This window comes from Heptranchias perlo, chromosome 15 (assembly GCF_035084215.1).
Source record: "Heptranchias perlo isolate sHepPer1 chromosome 15, sHepPer1.hap1, whole genome shotgun sequence".
Lineage (NCBI taxonomy): Eukaryota > Metazoa > Chordata > Chondrichthyes > Hexanchiformes > Hexanchidae > Heptranchias > Heptranchias perlo.
This window is the reverse complement of record NC_090339.1, coordinates 55,209,243-55,231,227: the sequence shown is the minus strand read 5'-3', so window position 1 is coordinate 55,231,227 and position 21,985 is coordinate 55,209,243. Positions and strand designations below refer to the sequence as shown.

Here is a 21,985-nt window from a genome sequence, read left to right as displayed (position 1 = left end):
CACTTGTACATGCCCTGTCCAGTGTGCGGAACTGAATCACATGGACCAAGAAGTCCCAGGTTTGTAACCTGGTCTGCACTGAGTTCACTGATCTCAGCCTGGACGGCAGTAAGCTTCCTTCCCCTCCCCAGTTTGGAAAGGGGTGGGGAGAAGAAATAAAGCAGCCAGGATTCCACTCCTGTTGTTAGTGCACAAACACGGCAAGGATAGGGCCCGACACATCCTAGTTGAATAGTCTGCTGATTCACACGGCCCCAGCTTACACAAGATGAGCAAGGTACTGAAGCTGGACTGCACCGTGGAGCCAGATCCTAACAGTTCCCCGTCCTCAGGAAAGGAGGAGAGAAAACCAGGGATTGGGGGCACATAAAAATTAATTCCCATACATACATTATTCATGAATAATATTTGCTTACACAGTACATTAACATCAACATCCAGTTGCTGCAGGGCTATTACAATTCAAAAGATGTCATTTTATGAAAGTAAAGTACAAATATGATTAATTATTACAGGATATGAGACTTCTCTGAAGGCGCCATTCTTTAAAGCAAGACAGAAGCAAAACAGTCTTAACAAACTTTAAAATGATGACCTCTGGACTCTCAGCCACCTTGTTTGCTGGAATTTAGGAGCCCGAAAAGTGGTAGCCAATTATGTATAACTTGCCAATTCTTTTTGAAGAATGGCATTACTAAGTTTGGTAATATTAAGTTTTCAAAACATGAGTTAAAATGCAACTTAGAAACTGAAGTAAAGTGAGTGCAGCACTTACCGATTGCTTTGATAGCTTCCCCCGGAAAGAGTGGTGCCTCCTCCATTTGAGCCAGTTTATTTCCATCCCTTAGCACCTGACAATTAACCAAACCCAGTTAAAGGCACAGCCCGCCCAATAATCTCACCACCTTGACTTATTTTTCCGTCACCTCTCTCTCACATACATAAAGAATTTAATAAAGTAACTCCCGCGTTACCTAACTCGAGTACCAGGCAATTAAACCTGTAGGATCTCTCTCCCAATGACCTGCTCATCAATTTCAAAACTATTTCACAAATCCTAAGTTAAATCATGCCATCTTTTCACATTTCAGACTAATATCTTAACTAGGCCGCAGTAAGTACATTACAAAACAAGTCGTAAGTTGAAACAAGCAGCTCATGACAGAGTACAAAAAAATTAAACAGCTGAATACGTTCTTTACTTTGTCATAGCTTTCCAGCTAATGAAAGGCCATGGAAAAGTGATACTACAAATTTAAAGGCCATGTTCTTGGTTTCTTTCTGGGTTTTTTCCCTTATCAAAAACATGCTTCAGAACTACAAAAATGCAAAGTCCACATTCACCTTGACTTATTGAACAAAAGGTTATATTACCTGTCGCAGTTTTAGCATGTAAATCTTCCAGTCTGCCAGTTACTGACAGAATATGGTAACATTTCTGATTATTAACCTTATTCCATTGATGATGAATGACTGCAATCCATTCTGTGGATAAGGCACTGAATACTAAGACATTTGAATTTACATATTGCCTGCAGTGATTTATCACAAATGGATCAATGATAAGCATGTCGTGAATGTAGACGAACAGCCAAAACCCCACTAGCACAGTATGAGCCATTTTTTGCCCTAGCTATGCAGAATTTTATTACAAAGTTCCAATTGATCCAGTAGATCAAGCTAATGAGTTACCTTACTGAATCATTTTAACCCAAAATATTAGTATTCCGTTTCACAAACATACATATTATATCATGCATTGCCCGACAGCATTGCACAGTTAATGATTTGTCTTAGTAACACTGTAGAACATTGCTAGTCTGAACCCTGCACAGGTCTGCAATCTGAACAGGAGTTTAATTCGAAAAGAGCACTTCGTATTGGCATGGGAGATTGGCACAAGTGTTTTTTTTAAATTGAAACAAAGAAAGAGTAATTATATTGTAACTGTAAAGTGACTGCCAATCTGACGAGCGCAGTTACATTTAACTGTAACTAGAGTACAGTAAATCGCAAATCGAAACAATTTGAGCAGTGTTTGGTCCCAACCAATTCAGATTAGCACTGTCCTACTGGAAGCAGAGAAAGCACAGAACATGCAATGCAAAATCCGTATTTTTGATCTGAAATGAGAGAGCTGCTTGCTTACATGCTTTTTTAAAAAAGCACCTGCATGCAATTCATTCTTTGGTAAGTGCTGGTTAGCTGAAGTCTGTATTGTCAGCTACAGGTCAAAAAAAAAATCACACATTTTCAATAAAGAGAATTATCACTTGCCAAGGAGCGTACACCCAGCTCAGGGTCAGCACCAGCATGACAAGAGCCATTGCGTCCATCCTGATTCTCCTGCAGATCAAGGTAAGCAGTGGGGGAACCAGAAGGGGGAAGCGTGCACAAAACAGGTGAGAGGCAACGCAAGTTACAGTTTATCGACATGCAACACTACAGCAAAGGGAAGAGCAAGCACACATTATAAATAGCTGTTTTATATAGTTTTTTAAAAATCATGATGCACAGAAAGAAATTCGAAGAGAATTGTTTTAGTAAAACAATTCAATTTAAAGTAACTAAAATAAAATTACAAATGATCAGCTTATACCTGTCGACTAAAATCAAAACGATGATGGGATGGGTGGCATGAATTATACATATGGAATGAATCAGGAGGTTCCTGCTTTTTGACTAGAAAGTATTAACCGTGATAGTATATGCCTACGTGCAGTACTAATGCTTGGATATTGCTGTATTTTAAAAGTCTCATTGTCCTGTTTTTGCTGTTTCATAACTGTCCTGCTATCGAGCGCGTGAGGATTCTGATCGGTCAGTTCGTGGAGGACTGAGTCGTCAACAAGATCCCGAAGGCGGATTTTGCTATTGACCAGCTTTAGAAACAGTGGACAAGGGCAGGAAATATGACTTCAGATTCCAGAGGTGGCCAGGCGATTCTCAAACCTTGACAGAAAATCAACAACTGGGAATATTTCCTGCTTTATAAGTAACATTGGAATAGGAGGTCACACTAGATGAATGTGCAAATAGAGGCAACTTCCTTGCTGTAAGCATCAGGCTAAACCATATAATCAAGTATTCCCGTCACTATTAGTCAAAATTGTACTTCCAGGCAGTATTAAACCTAGGGTACAATTATATTGCAACAGCAGAGAACTTTCCCTGTTGTTGGAAACAAATTGGTTTTAAACTAAATCTCACAATGGCATCGCCACGTTCTGGAAGGTTCTCATGCACATGAGCAATGCAATGATTAAAATAATAATATATGAATTTCAGCAATCACAGCAATGTCTGGATTTCATCAATCATTTAGTGCAATAACATGTACAGATTGCCATGATGTGTCAAGTTTAAAGTTACAGAGGTATCAGCATTACTGACTGAGCAACAGGGTCACAGTTAACTGAGAGCGAGGGGGAAAGTTCTACTATGCTTGGCCGCAAATCTGTTGTCAGTAGGACAAAACCAAGCCCCAAAACATCAAGATATATCTCCTCCCTGCCCGACTATTCAATCGGTCTCCCCTCTGAAATGTGTTGTATGAATGTGTGGAGTGCTTTTCTTGTGGCTGGGGTCGACACTGCTTTCTCAGGGCAGTGACTAACAATACATGGTAACCCAGACAGGCGTGCCCAGCACTTCCTCTAACTGCAGGAAACAACAAATACAATTCTGCATCAGAAACCAAGAGCTGAAAAGCAACAAAATGACTTCAAAAACACAGCCCTCAACGTCAACTAGCCCCTTCCCCTTGTTAACCAGCCAAATTCAACGCTTAAAACGAATGTACTTCAAAACTATAACCTCAGTAAAGGTCTGGAATTTGAGCATCTGTTATCCCTCATGGAAATCTTTATATTCATTATTGCTTTCATGCATTTTGACATACAGGAAGGGCTACCATTATAGGCCCCTTCCCAATGGGGAGAAGAATTTCAAGTGAAATACTTTCACCATTACCCCATAGACTGTTTTATCTTAAAATGCACTCCATGATAAAACATTACAATTATTGCAATAAATGCAAAGCCAGCATCTTAATCAATGTTTTTTAATAAACTGTAAATGGCTTTTGACGATGCCACAATGCACCCTCATGACTGCACTTGTATCTGACCCAAACTGTTTCTTTGGAAACTTTACCTGCTTTAGAAAACAGTTGAAATTACAATACTCATAATTACCTCTGGACTAATTGGCACTAAAGAGGGGAAGCGGTACTTCAGAACCACTGTTGTACGAGCTCGCAATTCTTACTGCTTCAACCTGTCCCACTCTCTCAGTAATTCTACACTGCACCATTATTGAGTGCAGAAGGGGAATTCCACATTTTAAACACTTAGCAGGGATACAGACGCAAATATAATGCACCTACTGGAAACAATTTGGAAGAAATGCCTTTTAATTCTGGCAATAAAGGACAATTTAGGTGTGAATCAAGCAGAGGATGATTGTTACGACTAGCATTAGTACATGTAATGCCGTGAGCTGGGGTAAGGGCCGACTTAACGGAAAATTACCTGCATTAATAGAGACTCAACAAGAAGCAGGCTTCCATAGAAATGAAAAGGGAAGAGTGCTTCGCCCCCTTAATTATGCCCTTAACCACCCCCTTCAGAGTAGACTGCACAACGTTTAGTTTGTAGTGTATTTGTGACGTTCTGGTGCTGGGAATATATTGCATTACCTGTAAGTCCTACAGTGTAACAAGCAGTTAGTGCATAATACTTACTGACAATCTTTACCTTAAGGAAGTTGTCTCAAATGTTCACTAGATTAATTCCTGGGATGAGAAGGTTGTCCTTTGAGGAGAGACTGAGTAGAATGGGCCTATACTCTGGAGTTTAGAAGAATAAGAGGTGATCTCATTGAAACATATAAGATTCTGAGGGGGCTTGACAGGATATAGGCTGAGAGGTTGTTTTCCCTGGCTGGAGAGTCTAGAACTAGAGGGCATAGTCGCAGGATGAGGGGTCGGCCATTTAAGACTGAGATGAGGAGGAATTTCTTCACTCAGAGGGTTGTGAATCTTTGGAATTCTCTACCCCAGAGGGCTGTGGATGCTGAGTCGTTGAGTATATTCAAGGCTGAGATAGATAGGTTTTTGGACTCTAGGGGGAATCAAGGGATATGGGGATCAGGCAGGAAAGTGGAGTTGAGGTTGAAGATCAGCCGTGATCTGATTGAATGGCGGAGCAGGCTCGAGGGGCCGAATAGCCTACTCCTGCTCCTATTTCATATTATCTCTCCAAAGGTACAAGGTTTTCATGGAGTTACTCAGTTACTTTGGGTTTGCCAGTAAAACTGGGCCATTTTCCATGGCCCATGAGATTTCAAACTGGGGGAGTGGGTCCTGGGGTACACAGGGGGATCCCAGGCTCTACAAGATGCTATCCATCTGGAGCCAGCCATGAACACAGTGTCTCGAGAATTTCTAAGTATTTGTTTATTTCATTGCTGTATACTAACAAGAAAATTGCTTCCTGTGGATAGCTGGCACTGAGCTTCCAGGTGTTGGGCTATGGGCAGCAAGTCTATACTTAGAGAGAGAGAGCATTGCAGGGACGGTGTTGATACTTGCAGAGGGATTTCATGGCATTGTGTCAATACAGCAGGGTGGGTTACATAGAATTACACAGAATGTAGAGCACAAAAACAGGCCATTCGGCCAACAGGTCTATGCTGGTGTTTATGCTCCACACGAGCCTCCTCCCTCCCTACTTCATCTTGGAGAAGAGGTCTCCGGCAGTGAGTCAATATTTCTGGTGGGATTTCTGTGACTGGCAGTATCTGCAGCGACTATCGCCAGGAGTGTGTAAGTATTTTCACAGAGGCTCCCGGAGCCGTGTCAGTATTTGCAGAGGGGTGCCCCGCACATAAACATTTGAAAACCGCCCGAATTAAATTGCCATGTGTTTAACAGCAGTTCTCACGAACAATGTTGTAAAATCAAAATTCATAGAGATTTAGAAGAAAATGATCAGAAATCGGTGCACTTTGCCTAGACTCACATCAGAACAACAGGCTTCAATTTAAGGGCTCTGGGGATGGTTGATATTTGTTTAATTGCTGTGTGTTTGGAGCAGGAATGACAGCACACGAGAACATCCGACAAACCCTGCCAGTAATCGCAAAGCCACACACATCAACTTGGTAGACTGCATTTTTAATAAGCGTTGCATAAGTCAAAAATCCCACTTAATTAAAAGGAGTTAAAACATATAAGAATTGGCTGACACTCAAAACAGGAAACGAGAGGCCAAACACACACTGGAAGCTTTGCGTCAGAGTATATGAGACGAACAGGGAATAAAAAAACCTGGTACGTTCCTGAATCGTTTCATCCTTACCCTTAGATCAGGCCTTCTGAAAACCTGTTAGTTAAAATACATTAACAAAAAATCAATAAAAGGAGCTGGAAATGCCAGTTAAAGTCACCCAACATTGAATTCTGCTAATCCCAGGAGACCAACATCGGAAGTAAAATGACAGCATTAAGATCTATGCAGTGAAATCCACAACGTAACTCTTCAGCTTGCTGGAGTTTGTTGTTTTTATACTGCAGTCTTTGATTGAGCACGAAGGCGCTCACAAGATAAAGTAAATGTAGCCGTGTGTACAACAGCAGACAGCTTAGCTGTGCTCCTTTTGATCTGTGTGGGTAGTCCTGTGATCACACACGTTTCCCAGCGGCATACAAAATCTGGCAACAGAGGTAGCACAGTGCTTCAAAACACCGGTACTCTCAGATACTGCAAGACAGAGAGAGGCAGGATGCGGTCTGTTGTTTACAATTCCCTATTCAGCGAGTTCCTGATCTTGAACACCATACACAAGAGGGAAATCACTTCAGGCTGCACTTGTTCTCCTCCTAGCAGTGAAACTGGCAGAAGCTCAGGAGCAGGTTTCCTATTCAACAGTGAAAGAAAGAACAAACTTGCATTTATATAGCGCCTTTCACGGCCTCAGGACGTCCCAAAGCGCTTTATAGCCCATGAAATACTATGCAGCAGAATGGAGGGGAGATGGGAAATCTAATAGCGGATGAGCAAAGAAAATGAAACATTAAAAAAATGAAACTATAGTAACACTGACAGCAAAGCCGCTGATGTCACATATCATGGGACTTGGTCACACTCCTCCCAAACAGCTTCCAGCTGCTAAAGCAGCTCAGGTTTCCTCTTTAGGCATGCACAAAGGCAGTGTTGCCGCTTTTGCTCATTGCTCCTCAGCTCTGCAGTTACAATTCTGAACCTTCAATCTTTGCACCACTGCAAATGAGGAGTTGAGACAGTCCGGAGCCAGGACACCAAAATGGAGACCCCACGTGGAGAGGGCAAATAAAACAGCAAAAAGACTCTATGGGGTAGAAATTAGGCTGGGCTCATTTTCGGGCCTGGAGGCCGCGCGTGCCTGAAGCAAGAGGCCAGCGGTGTGATGGAAATTGGTCCTCGGGCCTCATCTGAATAATGCAGGTCAAGCTGCTGGCGCTGGTTGGGCCTCCACATGAAGCTCGCCCGACGGGAGATGTCAATCCCTCAGGTAAGTCCTGGGAGGAGAGAGGGTTGGAGTGGGCTACGGGGTTGGGGGGGGGGGGCGAGTGGGGAGCGACTACTGCAAAGTCGAGGGAGCACTCCTGTGCCTCAGGAAGATTTACCTTTTTAAAAAAAAACACTTTGGTTTGGGGTTGCTGAAGAATCCTGAGCGGGGTCAGCCCAAGGCCTGTCCCACTCATCGGTGACTAATTTGTTAACCCTAACCCTAACCCTAACCCTTTAACAAGCATTAGGCCCCTAATTTGCATATTCAAGAGGCCTAAAACACTTGGGACGCCTGAACATTAGGCAGTGGGACCAACACCTGCGTAGATTGGGCACAGGCCATCCCGCTGGTACACCTGTTCTACAGCCAAAAAACGGGCACAACGTACACCAATTTCTAACCCTTTATCTGCAACAATTTGTAAGAGGAATCTGTGCGAGTACAGGAGAATCCGTCAGAGTGTGCAGCCCACTCACGGGCAGATATATATATGTATATAGATCAAGAAATAAAAGAATAGAAAATGCTGTAAATACACAGGTCAGTCAGCATCTGTAAAGAGAAAAGAGCGGTTATTGTTTCGGGTGTGTACTCTTGATCAGAACTGAAAAATGTAAAAAGTCAGCAGTTTAGTAAAGTAGGGAAGAGAGAGAGAAAAAAAAAGTGAGAGGGGGAGAATCAACGAGTATTCAAATCGCAGCAAACGACTGGAAGAAGAGCAGAGGAGACCACACCGTGAGCAGCGAATACCATACACCAGAGTGGAAGTAGTACATAAAGATTGCTGTCTCACATAGAAGGCTTGGGGCCTTGGACAATGGTGTCGGTGGAGGTAAATGGACAGCTGTTGCATCTGCTGTAGTTGCACAGGAAGGTGCCAGGGGAAGGACAACTGGAAGTAGGGGTAGAGGAGAGTGAAAAAGGGTATCCTGCAGGGAACGATCGCTCCAGAAAGTGGGCAGGGGAGGGGAAGAGATGCCTAGTGATGGGATCATGCTGGAAGTGGCGGAAATGCAGAAGATAATCAGGTGAACGTGAAGGCTGATGGGGTTAAAGACTAGGGATAAGGGTACCCCTGTTGCTGCTGTTAAGAGAGGAGGGGGTGGGGGAGGAATGAGAGCAGAGGCTCAGGAAATGGAACGGACAATGTCAAGGCTCCTGGTGATCATCATGGAGGGGAAATCTTGGCTGATGAAAAAGGAGGACATTTCAGAAGCTCTGGTATGGAAAATGGAGCCATCAGAGCAAATGTGATGGAGAAACTGGCATAAAGGAATGCAGCCTTTGCCAGAAGCTGGCTGGGCATACTCCAGGTAGTTATGGGAATCAATGGGCTCGTAGTAGTCGTCATCACTAAAGATGGACAGAGAGAAGTTCAAGAAGAATAGGAAAGAATCAGAGATGAACCAGTTAAAGGAGAGAGATGGGTCAATTGAGATGAAAGATGATGTTGGACTGAGACCAAGACAGCGGCATTACAGATTGAGCCACTGTTGTTGAAGAGAGAGGTTAAGAGAGTGCATCAGGCAGTACACGGTAGATGTCAAGTGTACAAAACACCGAGAGCATCAGAGGAGAAAGAGTGAACATCTATTCAAAAGGGAACGGAGGGAGAAGATTTATTGATAAATCATCAGAACCCAGCAACAGACATAAGTGAAAGATGCAGCAATTTAGGATTGGATATTAAAGGCTTTTGTAGATTTAGACCTGAAGGAAAGAACAGGTTGTAAAGTTTAATTTGCTTCTTCACACGTATCTCAACGAGGTATCACAATAAAAGTGTTTGTCAGAGAACAGATTCTATTGCATGATTTGTGCATGTTTACTTATGTAGTGACAAAAAATATGTAACTTGAGCTCTCAGCCATACTTAAATTACATAATAACTTAATAGCTGACAGATTCAGGTCAGGATTCAAGGCTGTCAGTCCCCTTTCAGTCAATGGAGAAGCTTGCTGACAGCCCATGATAGATATCAGCTGGCCATTTGTCAGCACCTCTGTCTGACTTGATGTAATAAATCTCCTGTGGGTGAAATATTATGAAATGTAGCAGGTAGAAGATTTTTCATAACCTACACGCCAGAGATAAAAGGGGAAATATTTGACATTGACTCCTTCATACAGTGTCCTTCCCTTCGACTCAACAGTTTACTTCAAGTATCAGCTGTGCACAGCCTAGGATCCTTCAGCCTTATTATTCTGCGTCCTCTCGTGTAAGGATTAGATGGCCCTTTATTGGCTATACTACTCTCGTGCAAGGATTAGATAGCCCTTTATTGGTTATACTACTCTTGTGCAAGGATTAGATGGCCCTTTATTGGTTATACTACTCTCATGCAAGGATTAGGAGGCCCTTTATTGGTTATACTACACTCGTGTAAGGATTAGATGGACCTTTATTGGTTATACTACTCTTGTGTAAGGATTAAGAGGCCCTTTATTGGTTATACTACTCATGCAAGGATTAGATGGCCCTTTATTGGTTATACTACACTCGTGTAAGGATTAGATGGACCTTTATTGGTTATACTACTCTTGTGTAAGGATTAAGAGGCCCTTTATTGGTTATACTACTCGTGCAAGGATTAGATGGCCCTTTATTGGTTATACTACTCTCGTGCAAGGATTAGATGGCCCTTTATTGGTTATACTACACTCATGCAAGGATTAGATGGCCCTTGATTGGTTATACTACACTCATGCAAGGATTAGATGGCCCTTGATTGGTTATACTACACTCATGCAAGGATTAGATGGCCCTTTATTGGTTATACTACTCTCATGCAAGGATTAGATGGCCCTTTATTGGTTATACTACTCGCATGCAAGGATTAGATGGCCCTTTATTGGTTATACTACACTCGTGTAAGGATTAGATGGACCTTTATTGGTTATACTACTCTTGTGTAAGGATTAAGAGGCCCTTTATTGGTTATACTACACTCGTGCAAGGATTAGGAGGCCCTTTATTGGTTATACTACTCCTGCAGTTTTGTTGGTAAACGTAGAAATCAAATGTGAAATTCTTAACGTTCAGATGTTCCAACTGTCAGTATTAATTCATTTGTTTTTAATTTCTGTCAATCAACAGTGATGTAAATCCCTCTTTAAAGAGGAATACAACTTTAGATTAATAATTGAATTTCTAATCTTCATCAACAGCATAGAACCCTGCATTTGCAGAAATAACAATTACTGCCTTCCAAAAACAATTCATTGCATGAAACACAGATATTTCAGTCCAATATAAATAAAAGTATTTACAAAGTATTATAATAGCCTACATATCACACTGTGGCTTGTGAACATGTGTCAGGGCTCCATCAGGTAATGATCAGAGATTAGGGGGCAACTTTAAATCTACCATTACTTTCCCATTTAAAACACACAGATCAGTTATCGTTAACAACAACAACTTGCATTTATATAGCGCCTTTAACGTAGTAAAACGCTTTTAGTACTATTTTACGTTGGTCGACTTTTAATTGTTTTAATTGGGGGAGGGGAACAGATATAGAACTATTATCTGCAAAAGTACACCTTTTATCAACCAATAATGGATCAGTAGCTGTGTTAGCCATAAAGAAATGGACAGATTGGACCATGTAATTGAAGGAGGAGGAATGGAGGTATAGCGGGCAGAAATGACGTTAAGAAAATGCAATAACATTTGCTATTAACAGTAAGGTGTGTTAGTATACTACCCTGGCTAGTACCCATTTAAACAGATGCAGGGCTTGCAGATCCCAGTTATACTGCCAGTTTCGCGTCACTCTCTAGTCCAGGGAAAATGGAGCTAGAGCTTTGCTCAAAGTCAGCTGTCTGCTAACATTAAAAAATGCCAAAAAACCTGTGTTTAAAAAGTTCTTAGCTGGTCCATTGGCCCACACCTGGGAACATTTAGCACCAGCCTCAGTTATACTGTAGTGGGTACCGCTTGCCTAAGTTTGAGTGATTTCTTGCCTGAATTATTATACATTATATACATCAATGGTGAGCCAAAACTCCTGCATATCAATCCAAAATGTGTAGTGTAACTGGCATAACTCATCAGTTAGTTTCTTATTGATCTTTAACATTTGTGATGTAAACACCATAATTTTTTTCGACGTGTTTTTTATTGTACATAAAGTAGGCCAGTGCCATAACACATTAGATATACCAACACACTGCACCAGAGTGAAACAACGTCCATCACTCTCCGCACAGTGAGTTCCCTATCATCCGGATCATCGGGGGAAAGGGGAGGGAGGTGTTAAGGAGATGCTTAACCACAGGGAGAGATAAACTCAGGAGCCCCTCTCACACAACTCCTAGTGTCACAGGGATAGGCGCACAAAGTCTCAGATGGTGAATGGTGCAGTGGCCTGGAGGAACTTTTAAGGGGAGGAGGATTGTTTATTGAGAAAAGCAGATTGAGGCTGCAGATGTCATGAATTTAAAATAACATCACTCACCCTATAATCTTTGGAGACCGTTTCTGGCACTGTAGTAGTTGAAAGCTGGGTTGAGATAGTAGCAGCTATAAGCTGTTTACACCATTCAACGTGAGATCCTGCAGTGCTGTATGAACACAAGAAAATGTCAGCCTCCACCTACAACAGTCTCTAACTAACATGCAGACCCCACCGCTTATAGTGGGCGTGTTGGTGTTAATGCGATTTGCCCGCTATATGTGGTGGACAGTAAAATCAAAGAGCGAAATAACCAACATATTTTTAAAAAGCGAGATGTCTCCACTTAGAAACTGCCTCTCCTAATTGTTAGCAGTTTCATCCAGAATCGCATCACTAAGGTAATCGCACTTTAACAAGGTGCGGACAGCTGACTGATGACCCGACTTTGCCTGAAATCAGCAGAGTTTTTTAATTCACTAAGTACGGGGCAAGTACTTATTGAACTGCCCGAAATAGTCGATGTGCTTAATACGTTATAAGTGGCACCTTTGTAGTTGACTCTTATGGTAATGGAAAATGGATAGCGCCACTTGGCTGACATAGGCGGCTGTCCGTGATAAGCGTAGACAGTGTACGTGGTGGGGGCTATACGTTATAGGTTGACCAAGGAGTATAAGTGCGAGTTTTCTTATTTTATATATGTGAGATTATATATGTAATCTGCCATGGGACTGCTGACAGTAAATCAAAAAATGCACTGTATTATTAGAGAAGAACATTATAGTAAGTAAACCACAGTGTATTACTCTCCTGCTTAAGTATATATTCTTTTACGGCTAACAAAGACTTATTGATGTTAAATAAACAATGGGTATGATCACACACAGCTCAAATAAGATACTAGAGGTGCTGTGTTCAGTTGCTGGACCGTTTGTCTGCATATTCCAAATGATTGCCATTTTTTAATACTTTTTAAAAATAAAAATTGGACAGTGTGTAAAGTTGTAGGTGTGACAAGTGTGCAAAATGTAAAGATTTTACAAAATACTAGCCGGTCTCCTGTGGTGTTGCACAGAGGCAGTAAAGACCAGGAGTATTCCTTGGGTGAAGCAGGGTTAGAGAGGAGGAGATAATTGGACCAGGGCATGCACACGTAATTCAATCCCCATTTTAAAAATCACATATTCTGTCCTTATTTTTATATTTCCATTATAAATGTAGGCATAGGAATTTATAATAGAAACTACCTATGTAAACTAGTCACACTGTAATTATGCCCTCCCGCCAGTGGTGGCACTGCAGCATTTCCACAGCGTGACAAGTTTACATAGGCAGTTTCCATTACAAATGTGGATACAGGAATTTATAATGGAAACGTTTACAGGAAGTACATGCAGACGTTAAGATTTTTAATATATTATAGATACATAACCATCCTAGTGAGTAAGTGCTCTGTCCAGTGTATTACTACCCCATGCAGACCTGATGGTTAAAGGTTCAACTGCTGGTCTGTGCTGTTAGCTGATCTGAACCAGGACAACAGTTGGTGTCATACTGCTTTCCTCAGCATCCTTAGCTGAGGGAGGACAGGGAAATAAAGAATGGTGGTCACACCTGCTCAAAAGTATGCATATGGACATCTATTGAGGGTAGGACAGGGATTGGCTACAATGCCTTCTGAGGCCAAATAGCCTGCCAACATTTACCGTGTCGGCCTGCACATGAAGAATGGCCACTCGGACAAAGTACTGGAAGGCTGCCAGCACCCATGGAACCAGACTTCAGCAAGAATCAGCACCTTCAGGAGAGGACGTGAGAAAAGTGGGCAAATAAAAATATAAACATTGAGTTGACTTTTTACAAAAAGTTTCAAACCTAAGTGAAAAATAAATTAGCAGTTTTGTACTTTGAAAACCACGGTGCAAATCAAAGCTGCAGTAATATAGGAGACTCAGTTCCAGTACAGCATTTCTGTTATAATGCTCCACACTCACTCAGAACCACTAAGTGAGCACTTTGTTATTCGCCCACAAATCAGGAGGACAAAGCTACTGTCCTTTATGCTTTTCACCCTCGTTATAACATCAGCACCACACTGTCAACAACTGTACAATTTCACTCCCTGGTCATGCATCTGAACCCACCACCTTGCAATGGCCAGTATTCACAAGGTGAGGGAGGCCATCCGACCCAGGTCAGCTCACAGCTCACCCATCCAGAATGATCCAAAGAGGCCCCCCCGCCACTGTAGCATTCAACTGGTTCTTAGATGTTTCCAGGGTCTTCACCGTCACAACTCTATCCATGTGCAAAACTTGCCCTCAGTACTAACTTTGCCTTTTACTGGTTAAAATCTTTGACCTTAGTTTGGTAACATCTGCAAATCTGAAGAGTTTGCATTGGGTTTCGGAGTCCAAGTTATTGATATAAATTAGTAACAGTGGTGGTCCCAGCACAGATTCCTAGCCCCCCCACTAAAGTCAGTACTTCTCCCAACATCAACATAACATATTCATTGCCAAGATTGACTCTGAATCCCCACAGCCTTGAGCTTAATGCCTTCCGTGTGGAACTCTGACAAATGCCTCCTGGAAGTCTAGGTGCAACATGTTATAGAGCTGATTGAAGTCCATTTGGGATGCAATTTCCTCAAAGTAGTCAGGGAGGTTCGTCAGGCAGGATCTCCCCCTTCTGAATCCACATTGACAGCTGTTAATTAAGTGATTATTGTACAGATAATCATCATGTTTACTCTGATAATTGATTCGATTATTTGACACAGAATTTGAGTTAAGACCAATGGGTCTGTAGCTGCTGGAGTCCAATTTATTGCCCTTTTCGAGCATGGGCACTATGTTAGCCTGCTTCCAATCTACTAGTACCTATCCAATGTCTAGTAATTCCCTGATAATGAAGAAAAGAAAAATCCCTGATAATGATTATCAATGTCTCACAAATCTCCTCCCTAGTCTCCTTTAGCACTCTGGGATAAATACCATCTGTCCGTGAGGATTTATTGTTTGTGTGACCTTATATCCTGTCTAGGACTTCCATCTCAGTTATAGCAAAATTATTAATTTTGCCTGGAATAACTACTCAAACAGATGACATGTTGCTCGCATCTTCCCTTATGAATACTTAGAGGAAGTAGTTTTTCAGATTGTTTACTACCCTGTGCTCGCCCTCTGCTTTGAGCCCATTTGCACCTTTTAATGTTCTTTTCTCTCACTGCCCTCTTACTACTGAAATACTGAAAGAATTTCTTACTGCGTCTGCAGCACTGCTCCTTTCTGCGCCTCTCTTTACCCTTCCGATCACTCTTTTAACTTGTTTCCGCATGTTCTTGTATTCATCCCAGTGAATCCCATCCCCTTTTCTCCCTGTCAGATTTGTAGGAGTAATTTATTCTCTTTACTTCACTTTCGATTTTCTGATTAATTTCATTTAGGGTTGCATCTAATTAGTCTGAGCTTGTTGGTTTTAATTGTATTTATCCTGCATGCTCAACTCATTCCTTTAAAAAGGTGTTCTGGTTGTTCTCTAATTGTTGTTGAACAGCCTCCCCGATCAAATTGCTTCATTCTTTCCACTTTCCTTGCCAGTTTTGAAGAACCATAACTGATGAAAATCAAACCAGATGATCCTCTCCTCTCTCCCAAAGCCACCACTTTTCCTGTGCTATGACTCCATGGACTCTGTACCTCACTTGCATGGCCATTTTTCCTATGTAAAGCTAGAGTTAGACAGTGAATTTCAACATAGTGTTTGACTTTGAAGGGATCACAGTGGAGCCTGACCTATCCTCACCCGATGTGTTCCAGGAGTCACTGGAAAGTTCTGGCTTATTTCCACCTTCCCTGGCTTATTTCCACCCCTCCACCCCCACCGTCCACCCGTAGCTCAGGGCCCTGGGTCAATGGCAGCACCACTACTCCTAGCCCAGCTTAGATTAGCTAATTCAGCCCATCGAGGACCTTCTGGTTTGTATGTCTTAGTGCTTCACCAGGCAGTGTCTTCAACCACTAGGCCTCTGGGAGAGCTCTCACACATCTTACTTTAAGATACAGTGTCAACAATGTCGACTCCACCCAGCCCCTGAAATCAATATGTAAAACTTCAACTAAAATCCTATTTTTAATAAATAAATAAAAACACTTCCCTACTACTACTAAGATAATTAGCAATAGAACCAGAGGGGAGATGAGATGACATTTTTTTTTTACACGCAGTGAGTTGTAATGATCTGGAATGCACTGCCTGAAAGAGTGGAGAAAGCAGATTCAATAGTAACTTTCAAACAGGATTTCGATACATACTTGAAAAGAAAAAATTTGCAGAGCTATGGGGAAGAGCAGGTGAGTGGGACTAACTAGCTAGCACTTTCAAAGAGCCGGCACAGGCATGATGGGCCAAATGGCCTCCTCCTGTGCTGTATGATTCTATGATCATTTGAACTGAGTTTTCAGGGAGGGGGCTGTCGTGTCAGGTTTAGCCATATGTTTTGAGTGAACAAAATCTATGAACTTGTTAAATATTATGTTGTTTAATTTTTGAAAAGAACTATTTTTTCATGATGCTTCTGAAATAGCATTAAAGCTCAGCATGATGCTGAAACTGCATTTGGTAAATGTCAGGGGAGCAGTTAAGTGGTTCAAACTGAGCGATATTTGCTGGGTTTTGTAATTACAGTCACATGCTTTTATCCTACAGCGTTTTAATTTAAATCTGTGTCTTTTCTGGTTACCGACCGCCCTGCCAATGGAAACATTTTCTCCTTAATTACCCTATCAAAACCCTTCAGAATTTTGAACACATCTATTAAATTTCCCTTTAACCTTCTCTGCTCTAAGGAGAACAATCCCAGCTTCTCCAGTCTCTCCACATAACTGAAGTCCGTCCTCCCTGGTATCATAAGAACATAAGAAATTGGAGCAGGAGTAGGCCAATCGGCCCCTCGAGCCTGCTCCGCCATTCAATAAGATCATGGCTGATCTGATCCCAACCACAAATCTAAAGAACACAAGAAGTCGGAGCAGGACCCGGCCACATAGCCCCTGGGCCCTCTCCGCCACCCACAGGGCATTGACCGATCCGAACTCAGCTTCATGTCCAATTTCCTGCCCGCTCCCCATAACCCCTAATTCCCTTTACTTCTAGGAAACTGTCTATTTCTGTTTTAAATTTATCTAATGATGTATCATTCTAGTAAATCTCCTCTGCACCCTCTCCAAGGCCTTGACATTATGTGATACTAAACAAAGAGAGCCCCAGTACTCACAGTGTTAACTGATGAATCTGTTCATCACATTGGGAAATCTTAATTCTTGTGTAGTCATATATTAAAAATATAAGATAGGGTCCAGAGCTGGTCAATTTGCATTTGTTGTAATTCTCCTATGATGAGTGTTGTGAAATATTCAAACTCTGGGATCTAATTTTGGAGGTTCCAAAAATCAGATCCTTCAAACTCTGGAGCACTACGAGCAGGACAGTGGCATTTCCCTAGTCAACCAGGAGTTTAGATATGTACCAGCGCCAGAAAACCGAGGGCCAGACCATGAGGGTAAAAGAAATAGAAGGATATGCTGATAGTATTAGATGAAGGAGGCTCGTGTGGCGCATAAACACCAGCATAGACCAGTTGGGCCGAATGGCCTGTTTCAATGCTGTAAATTAGATGTATGTAATTCTATGTATATAGCCCACCCACTTCTCCTCCTCCCCAATGGAAATCTTTTATACTCCTACTGCAACAAGGCCATCATGGATTGAACTCATACTCACTCCACTAGCCCACCAGGGATCAGACTCACATTACAATAAGAGGGCAGACATATATCAGCAGAAACAAAACAAAAATGCTGGAAACACATAGTGGGTTGGTCAGCATCTGTAGAGAGGGGGCAGGTTAACTTTTTGGACAGGACCCTGCATCAGAATATCAAGGTTTTGGTAAAGGGCATTATTTGAACTGTTAACCCCTTTTTCTTTCCACAGATGCTGACTGACCTGTTGTGCATTTTTTGTTTTGCTTTCAGATTTTCAGCAATTGCATTTTGTTTTTTTATATTTACCAATAAAACATGAACTTTTTCAATGGAACCGACCCAGCATTTAGCAGGAAAGACAACTGACCTAGTTGCGTCAATGGTTTTAGATCCACAAACGCCAAATCATTACGATGAAAACTTTTGCCAGGGCACAGAAAACACATTACGCTTAGACAGACACTGCTTTGTCCCTCTTCACATGTGCTGCCACTTACAGCAAATGCATCTGAATCTGAAATGGTCCAAACTGGGACAAATACACTTTAAACGGATTGGCTTCAGCGCTCCACTCGATTGTTATGATACTGTGCATTGAAGTTTGTCAGACATTTGATTGTTTTCCCTTATTATTCTTGGAGAAAGCAGCTGTCTTATCCCAACATTAAGGACAAGTTTGCACCTGCACAGTTAGAACCACTGCGAGATGTCCTACCAAGCGTAACTCTCTCTCTCTCCACGTACATACAATGCAGAGATTTGTCACACTGCGAAGGCCTTGCAATCACTCTCTTCCCTTACAGTTATGTTTGAAGACTTAATTCAAAGTTGTTTTCTGCTAAAAAAAATTGAATTATCCAATAATATGAATTAAGCAACTCTGAATTAAGAGCAGACTGGATCCAAAAATACTTATGGAATGTAAATATGTTTAAATTAGGGTTTCATTTGTGCAATCGTTTAACTGGACATTTCCTAGATGTATGTTTTTTCGTAGTTGCTAGATTTCTTATGAACCCTTACCTAAAGAACCCCACCAAACCATTTCCCATACCTCACTGTAGCATTAATCTAGGTACTTAAAGCTACAACACCCCAATATTATTCCACATTTTGTCCAACAGAGGAAACAACTGTGCTGAACTTTAGTCTAATTCCCAAACAATGCAATAAGTAAACGGCTTACAAAGAAGTATCAGAATTGTGTCACTGATGTGTAGCACAGTTAGGTCCACTCATGGATTCCCATGCTACCCTCTATGTACATCAACAATGTTGCAACTGAGATCAAATTGCAAACAATTATTAAGGTTACATAGTAAAGGATTTGTGCTACAATGGGAACTGAACTAAGCTCTGGAACTCTATGGAGTAACTTCAAATTCTTCAATTCAAAATCCTTTGCCAGTTAATCAGAATCTTAGACTTTCTTCCACTGGTATTAAATAATTTATCGACAATGCAATTAAATGTCACTGAACGTCCTCCAGTAAAAACTCACAGCAAACAGATGTTCAGGTTTCCACATATCAGATACGTATTATTGGCAGTGGAACACTACTCTGTTGGACCCCCCCCCCCCAATGATCATCTAAAAGGTATTGGACTCAATTCAGTACCTGTAATATTTATGAAATGCTCTGACGTGTTCCAAGTCCAGCAACATCTCAATTTTAAAATTCTCATCCTTGTTTTCAAATCCCTCCATGCCCTCGCCCCTCCCTATCTCTGTAAACTCCTCCAGCCCTACAACCCTCTGAGATCTCCATGCTCCTCCAATTGTGGCCTCTTCTGCATCCCCGATTTTAATCGCTCCACCACTGACGGCCGGGCCTTCCGCTGCCTAGGCCTAAGCACTGGAATTCCCTCCCTAAACCTCTCCGCCCCTCCCTCCTCCATAAAATCTAACTCTTTGACCAAGCTTTGGATCACCTATCCTAGTATCTCCTTATAAGGCTCAGTGTCAAATTTTGTTTGATAATGCGCCTTGGGACATCTTACTATGTTAAAGGCGCTATATAAATGCAAGTAGTTGTTGTTCAAAGAGAATTACCCCCCTGTCGAGGTTCCAGAGCAGTGCTCGAGTAGCGACCTGGGACACACTGGTGCATTCTACCTTTTTTACTTGGACCAGCATACCTTTAGCACGTGAGGGCCCGCTGGAGGGAAACTGGTAAAATGTGCCATTTGCCCACATCTCCAACCTCTGCCATTGGGACCCAAGGACACAGAGTTCATCTCCTTTATAGCAGCATCTATACAGTTGCAGTTTTCATTTCAATTCTAGTAGGCTAGCATCCAAGAGACAGCTCCCACTGTTTGCACTGCCGAATCAGCCTCCCTTGGTCCATCAGCACAAAAAGTTGGGCCTGCAAGTCTGGCGCTGGGATAAGGGAACTGAATTTAGTAGCATAAATGCTGAAGCCAGCTCACGGGTGCTGGTCTCCTAATTTCCAGATTAGAACAGTGCCAATATAAAGGCAATTTACATGGTGCATTAACAAACCTGTTCTTGCTGTCAGCCACTGACTATCAATGTGAAAGTACCTACTACTCTCTGTGGGACCACGATTACTACTCTTTAACATAATCCCACAAAATCTTTTCCACAGCTATCAGAACATGACGAATTCTAGTGTGTCACTAACCATAGGGTAAACCTGTTAAGAGAATAAGCTATACTCAGGAAAGCAAAGCATCTGTAAAATAAAAGAACCTGGATTCCCCACTGTGTAAACTGACTATCAAAAATCAACTAGGTGCAGGTTTCTGGTTAGTTATGAAAGCACCATTTAGAAATGTCCCTATACAAATGCACACTTCCCAAAACCAAGAGCTGTTAATAACACAACTCGTGCAAAAGGCACTGGTCAGTGTGTGTACACACAGGTCAGCATGCACCCTGCCCCGGAATTTATGGCCCGGGCTCTGTGCACCCTGAACCCGATCCCTGTGCAGCTGGAGCCCGAGTTCTGTGCACGGGATCCCAATGCAACCGTTGCCCGGGATCTGTGCACGGGATCCCAATGCAATCGTGGCCCGGGATCTGTGCACGGGATCCCAATGCAACCGTTGCCCGGGCTCTGTGCACGGGATCCCAATGCAATCGTGGCCCGGGCTCTGTGCACGGGATCCCAATGCAACCGTGGCCCGGGATCTGTGCACGGGATCCCAATGCAATCGTGGCCCGGGCTCTGTGCACGGGATCCCAATGCAACCGTGGCCCGGGATCTGTGCACGGGATCCCAATGCAACCGTGGCCCGGGATCTGTGCACGGGATCCCAATGCAACCGTGGCCCGGGATCTGTGCACGGGATCCCAATGCAACCGTGGCCCGGGATCTGTGCACGGGATCCCAATGCAACCGTGGCCCGGGATCTGTGCACGGGATCCCAATGCAACCGTGGCCCGGGATCTGTGCACGGGATCCCAATGCAGCTGCGGTCCCGGGCTCCGTGCTCCGTACCGGGGATCCCAACGCAGCTGTAGCCCGGGCTACCTATGCTCCCGCACCGGCAGGGCGGCTCCCTCCTCCCGCTGGCGGCCCTGAACCCGGCCTCTCTACCTGTCCTGTGAATCCACGCTCGCTTGCACAGAGCCACTCGCCGACCGCGGCGGTTTCTTGGCGGCCAAGCTCTCGGAACTGACCAATCTTTCCATGGCTCCCGGGTTTTATTTGGGCTCTAGAATCGGATTTCCTCTCCCGGGCTGGCGCTCCCCAGCTCAGCTTCTCGCAGGCGCTTCCTCTTCCTGTGGCGGCGGTGAGTCAGAGTTCAGGCGGCTGGTGGCGGTGACAGCGCCGATGTGACACCTGTCACTCATCAGGAGTGACAGCACCCACCCCCCCCCCCCCCCCCACACACACAACCCCGGGCTTTCAATGACAAGAGAATCTGTCTCGCTGCAAAGATTGCACCAAGTGATTGACCAAACTCACATATAAACCTTGCTGTGTGTATATATTGAAATACATTTGCAATCTTCTCTATTCCAACTGCTCGACAGCTGGGGGGGGGGGGAACAGGCACGATGTAAATTTGCGTTTTTATTGAACCAAATATACTGTTCAATGCAGAACCAAAAAAAAAATCCAAAATGGATTTCAGCAAGAGGCAAATAAGATGACCTCATCCCATTTTTTTCCCCTTCAGGATACATTAGCTACAAAGAAAGCTTTAAGAATGATTTATTTTTTTGCACTAACATTCCTGTTTTTCAAAAAAAAAATTAAGATGCAAACCATACATTTGCTCATAAAAA

At 42.8% G+C, this 21,985-nt stretch overlaps 1 protein-coding gene across 3 annotated transcripts in view; it reads right to left on the bottom strand.

Annotated features, from left to right (window-relative positions):
• The window catches only part of mtmr1b (myotubularin related protein 1b), a 73,066-nt gene extending 51,595 nt beyond the window's left edge, over positions 1-21,471 (bottom strand). The window contains exons 1-4 of one of the 3 annotated variants that reach the window (XM_067997274.1): positions 21,291-21,471; positions 12,017-12,122; positions 6,363-6,386; positions 776-851 (exon numbers count right to left, since the gene is read on the bottom strand). In XM_067997274.1, coding sequence (XP_067853375.1) covers positions 776-851; positions 6,363-6,386; positions 12,017-12,122; positions 21,291-21,385 — 301 coding nt within the window. In that variant the 5' untranslated portion in view covers positions 21,386-21,471. The remainder of the gene's footprint in view (positions 1-775; positions 852-6,362; positions 6,387-12,016; positions 12,123-21,290) is intronic. The other 2 variants (XM_067997275.1, XM_067997276.1) reach the window with 2 other exon arrangements.
• Between the last annotated feature and the right edge of the window lie 514 nt (positions 21,472-21,985).